Here is a 6,000-nt window from a genome sequence, read left to right as displayed (position 1 = left end):
GCAAGTTAACACGGGGGAACTAGTTCGTAGCTTGCCATGTTTGCATCAGGTTTTTCCTCTGGCTCCGAAGTCCCATCATTGTCTGCCAAAAATTTTAGACTTCATTCAACAACTTATATTATCAACTGTCCTTTTAATTATTTGAGGTCTCACATGCTTTACATGAATCATCTGTGAATCTGGCATACTCACCCTCCCTCCCTTACCAAATATATGATTATAACTGACTTAAAAATAAGTTTTTTTTTTTTTTTTAATTGCTGACTTACAGGCTAGCCCAACTGCAACTTTTTTATATTAGATGCTATTTTGGGTTATTATCTTGAAAGAATTTCTGAAACTATTAAGATATATCACAGTCTAATTGTCTTTAAATTGAAGTTCGATCTTTAAATTTGCGAAGTTTTTGTCCCATTACCCCATCTTTTAGCTTGCTATGGATGTCTTCAATGACCTGCATTTGTCTATTCTTTGAAAATCTTATATATATATAACTAGAAAGCCATCAAGAAAATGGAAAATTACACAAAAGTTAGGACAGGGAAAACCTAAAAACCACAGCTGAAACCAAAATTGCATCAGAACCAAGCAACTAAGTCATCTGATCTGCTCACGCTGTCGCAATGACATTACCTTCCATTGTAATGTGAGTGAACCAGATATTCCTCAAAGTTTTAGCTAAAGCAGCTATTCTTTGAAAATCCTTTTCTTTTAACTGAATACCAAAAATCTATGCTGAGTGTTTCGTCACCATTTCCTTTCTGACTCGTATTCTCTCACTGAGTCTCGGTGTAACTTCTTCAGTGGTTGCTGTATGGTTAGCTAACCCTGAATCAACTGTTTTAAATATCTTCGGTGGTAAATGCTTGGCATATTAAGTCATTAACAAGCATTCCATTTAATTTGTATGCTGTATTGATGACTTTAAATCAATGTTGGTTTTCTCCTCGTTTGCAGTTTCATACCAACTGTATTGATCCATGGCTGCGGCAGCAAGGCACGTGCCCTGTGTGTAAATTTCTGATCGGTTCCGGATGGCAGGAAAACAGAGAGAGTGAATCTGATGGGTCAGACATGGTTTAATGACTGCCCAAGTAAATCAATGAAGCTGTGTAGGAAAACTTTTATCATGTTTCAATCTGTGATTGCATGAAAATGAATTTCTCTTATGCCTGTGTAAATAATTTATAGGATGGGCTTTTATCTAACGTAACCTTTGCTTGACCAGAGGGAAATTTAGCTTGAATCGCTCCCTCATTCTTAGCTCTGCATATCATGGATTAGAAAGAAGCAAAAATCAACTGTTGAGCATTGATCTGAAAGCAAAAGAAAAGTTTTGACGCAGTCACCCCTGTTGAGCATGGCTGATGACGATGTTCCTGCTCAGGCGTGATGCACTATGAATCCAACCTATCTGTAATATAAAACGTTTGTGAAAATTACATTGCTCAAAACTTTTTCAATCTCAAAGCCCATCGTTGGACAGTCTACACATCACAAATAATACTATCAGAAAAGCCTCGACACGGGGCTAAACTCAAGGTTGCCCTACAGTCTACACTTTGCCGGGTGGCGGGGACCGATGACTCTGTTTTACTGTTTCTTGTTCATGTCACTTCGCATGTACACACGAGTTTCCTTCAATCAGTTAAGAAAAACATAGAGGCTAAAGAAAATCTCAGGCTGCCCAAACAGTTTGAAAATGCTCTTGAATCTGCGTGTTTTGTTTCGTTGTTGTGGAATGTAAGGCTGATCAAGTCTTAGCTCCTCTCTTCTTCCATGTTTTTCGCCATTAGATATGGTTATTAACCGGAGTTGTTAGCTAAAAGGATGTGGGAGCCCTTCACGTGACCTCAATAAAAAAAATTACCCTAATAAACCTTTCTTGTGGCTAGAAACCTAATTTTCATCGACGGAATTAGTCTGGATTGTTGTTGGCACGTAATTTTTAGTCCAAAGACCAATGATGCTCCGAACAATAATTAAAGGGATTATGTAAAATTTGCCCTTATTTTTTTTAATGAATTATTGGTGTAAGACTTGCTAAACATTTGACCCATAAGGCCAGGGGGGGAACTGGGGGAGGCGGGTAGGGGTCTCGGTCCTGCAAAATATTTTTAAATTTTTATATTTTAATGATTAAATATAAAATAAAATAATATATTTTTATTTTAAATAGATAAATTTTTTATAATAAATTATATTTTGAGTTTTAGCACTCGCTGTTATATAATTTCAGCTCCACCCCTGCATAAGGCATTGCATATATAAAAGCAATTAAACAAAATGGAGGGACCATTTAACTCCAACGATCGACCTCAAGCAATTCATCACAACTAGGTCATTAAATTAAATTAGTACTAATTACAAATTGATATTCTTAGATTTCTTCGATAACTAAGCATTGACTATTATACATGCCTCGAACTCCCATCAAGAGTGAAGTACAACATCCATTATATCCGAGATTGGAAGTCCTTTGATTTATTTGGTGTGTAGTACAGCAGATAAAACTGTACTACAAATGAATGGAGCAGATGCATCAGATCATCCGCCTGCTTGCATTTAATTATTTCGTTTGACTCAATCTCATTGTATACAGATAACATTATATATATGTGATATCTTTTTCACTTTTTTTTTTTGAAGTAATATTTTTCGCTTAAAAATGACAAAAAGTCGTGTAATATATGATATATATATATATATATATATATATATATATATATATATATATATATAGGGGGGGGATGTAAGTAATCATGCAAAATCATATCAAGAAAGTTGATGATACATCCACTCAATTAATTCATGCTAAATATTTCATGTCTTGTTTGAAAACTCCCAAGTCAACCTCTTTGTTGATCTCTCTAATATTGATCCTGCAATTCTCTCTAATCAGTAGCCACGGAGGTCAAGATGGAAACGGGAGCGGCGAGGGTGACGTACATTTGCATTCGAAAAGCTTGATTCTGGTGAAAGTATGGTGTGTGATCATACTGCTAGTTACCACATTCGCAGGTGGTATCTCTCCCTACTTCTATCGATGGAACGAGAATTTCCTTCTCTTGGGCACACAGTTCGCCGGTGGGGTTTTTCTAGGGACCTCTCTCATGCATTTCTTGAGCGATTCGGCTGCCACTCTTAGCAGTCTCACTGCCAAGACATACCCTTTCTCGTTCATGCTAGCCTCTGCTGGCTATCTTTTAACCATGCTTGGTGATTGCGTAGTGATGTTCGTAACAAGGTCAGGTGGTGAAAGAGAAGCTAGAGTGCAAGTGGATGAAGGAAGGGTAGCTCAAGAGGACGGTAAAGATGTCGCCATGGATGCCGATCCCATTTTCTTGAAGACCACGTCTCTTGGGGACACCATACTCCTCATCCTTGCCTTGTGTTTTCATTCAGTTTTTGAGGGTATTGCCGTTGGAGTTGCAGGTAATTAAACCTCTTTAAGTTGATTTTTGAGGTTCATAGTTTGCCCAAACACATGTTTCTTCATCCATGCTGCCTTTTCTTAACTGGTTAGTTTCTTTCATTGCAATGAAATCGCATGAGATGCATGAAGGTATCATCTGGGTTTGGTTACTGGATAATTAGTCGAGTCACTTTCTACAAAATTAGAGATTTTGGGGTCCCCTCGACTGCTATAACAATTGTCAAATTAAGGGATATGGTAATGAACTTCCACTGGTTCATTAATTGGAGTTATATATCTTCTGGCAACTTCCATATTTAGCAAAGCTAGCTGACAGGAAAGTTTTTAATTAATCAATCTGTATTTGGTAGCTTGATTTCGTTGTTAATTTTATGAGTTTTGGTAACTTCTATGACAGTTTATCAATCTGAATCCCATCTCCTTATGTTATGATGTGGTTAATTCTAATGAAGATTTGACAATGAGTTCTTTTAAGGTTAGGATTGGTTTGACCTAGCTAGTAATGGAGAATATCACTGCGACTTATTTTTTTTCCCATTAGGATTAAAACATATTCCTGTAAATATGTGCTTAGGTTTATTTTCTAGCGAGTCAAATTGTGAGATTTTGTTAGCTATTATTGATTCTGACTATAGTAAAGTTTCTTCTCTTTACTTGTAGACGTAAACACTTAGCCGAATCACGTAAAATCATCACTATGTTATATTGTTATTTCTTTTCTGTGTGTTTGCTGTGATATTCTTTATATTTATGCATGCGATGCTTAACACCTTCTAATAGTTTCTTCTTGTAGTTGAGCTCATACAGTTATAAGAGCTAAATATGTTAGCAAGCACAGGCAGTTGCCTTCATCAATTCATAACTGTAACTCTATGTAAGGGTTATCAATGATCTATGCATTGCTTCATTGTTAGCTCCAATACACTTACGCCATGGATGGGTATTACTCAGTACACACACACAGAGGTGCTTTTTATATTTAGTGATAGCTGATAACGCATAATTTGACACAAGCACAGACAACTAATTCTTGGTAATGGTGCTTTTTATATTAATGTTAACACCTCAGTGTTTAATTTTTGTTTTAGCGACCAAGGCAGAGGCATGGAGGAATCTTTGGACTATATCATTGCACAAAATCTTTGCAGCCATTGGAATGGGAATCGCTCTGCTTAGGATGCTCCCGAGGAGGCCATTTCTATTAACCGCGGCATATTCTTTTGCTTTTGCTATTTCCAGCCCCGTTGGAGTAGGGATAGGCATTGCCATTGATGCCACTGCTCAAGGCCGAGAAGCTGATTGGATCTTTGCTATCTCCATGGGACTTGCATGTGGAGTTTTTATCTATGTTGCCATCAACCATCTCATAGCTAAAGGATTCCATCCGCAAGCTAAATTGTACTCCGACACTCCATTCTTCAAGTTCGTTGCTGTGTGCCTTGGGGTGGGAGTTATTGCAGTTGTTATGATTTGGGATTGATTCGAATAATTCTGCTTAATGTCCATGTTGACATATGAAAAAAATATATAAGTGGCTGCAGACTGGGAGTTCGTCTTTCCTTTGTTTGCAGTCACAACGTTAATTAAACACAACATTCTAATTACTTCAGGCAATTCCTGTTTATGATTTTTCCACTGCAGAATATCTTAGAGTTTACTAAGATTTTAAGCATACATTAGTGTTTTTGGTTGATACATTATAACGGTCGGGGCTATATATGTCATGTGATTCGCATAAAATGGACGCCTCAATTCTCCCATGCATATACACGCGCCGAAAGCATAAAACGTTACTGATGATCTGATGAACTTTCTATCTTTTGATTTACTGAATAAAAATTGACTATCAAGCTTGGACACATAACTATATAATGTCTTGCTTATAGATATAGAAATGTGGAGATAGGATTATCCTACAAGGAGCTAGCGTAGTTGGTGCACCTACAAGCTCGAATTCATTATGTTGTAAACTGATACACAAGTAAAATCGTTCACACACCTCGACTGTTAGCTCCTACATAATATATATGATCAGTTACTTCTGATTCGATATAATTGTAACTTCATGTTTAAGATCAAGAGATTACTTTGCTCTCTTTACAGAAAGAAGTGACTATATATATATATTAAACAAACTGAATCTCTAATATCGATCATTCTTTTGTTGCTTGGAAGAAAGGTGGCTCAGATGTCCTTCTCTTCCTTGGCAGTGTGATTTTTCAAGTGCGTGAGTGTGGTTGACACATAGGTTATCACCAACCACTGTACATGTCCCACAGTCCCAGCGAGCAAGAGTCTTATGAATATAATCATTGGCAGGGAACGTTAAATTGACTAAAAAACAACCTGTTCATCGGCAAATGGGATCTCTTTGATTGCCCCGGTCATCCACACCAGCGGTTTGATCTTTGAATTCTGTAGCTGAGCAAGATAGATCGAGGGGTTTCTTTTTTTATTGACAGTTACGTGGCCCCCAATAAATCCTTGGAACATAGGTTTCGGAATGACTATGATCTTTCCTATCCCTCACATTCTCCAGCTTTTTTGGTGGAAGATACATTTCA

The 6,000-nt window shown here is 37.1% G+C and overlaps 1 protein-coding gene and 1 long non-coding RNA gene across 2 annotated transcripts; both read left to right on the top strand.

Annotated features, from left to right (window-relative positions):
* LOC118053695 (uncharacterized) lies at positions 1-1,246 on the top strand. The gene is made up of 2 exons (XR_004688419.2): positions 1-49; positions 958-1,246. It is a non-coding gene; the product is annotated as an uncharacterized lncRNA (long non-coding RNA).
* A 1,521-nt stretch (positions 1,247-2,767) lies between these two features.
* Positions 2,768-5,126, top strand: LOC118053696 (zinc transporter 1). The gene is made up of 2 exons (XM_035065024.2): positions 2,768-3,435; positions 4,525-5,126. Exons 1-2 carry the CDS (start codon positions 2,826-2,828, stop codon positions 4,914-4,916), a joined length of 1,002 nt encoding a protein of 333 aa, XP_034920915.2. The 5' UTR covers positions 2,768-2,825; the 3' UTR covers positions 4,917-5,126.
* Positions 5,127-6,000: the final 874 nt, after the last annotated feature.

This window comes from Populus alba, chromosome 9 (genome assembly GCF_005239225.2).
Source record: "Populus alba chromosome 9, ASM523922v2, whole genome shotgun sequence".
Classification (NCBI taxonomy): domain Eukaryota; kingdom Viridiplantae; phylum Streptophyta; class Magnoliopsida; order Malpighiales; family Salicaceae; genus Populus; species Populus alba.
The sequence above is the reverse complement of the archived record's forward strand: the minus strand, read 5'-3'. Positions and strand labels throughout refer to the sequence as shown.

Coding starts and splice junctions, on each gene's coding strand:
- LOC118053696 (XM_035065024.2), top strand. CDS start 2,826: ATGTCTTGTTTGAAAACTCCCAAGTCAACCTCTTTGTTGATCTCTCTA. Junction 3,436..4,524: donor TATTGCCGTTGGAGTTGCAG/GTAATTAAACCT, acceptor TTTTTGTTTTAG/CGACCAAGGCAGAGGCATGG.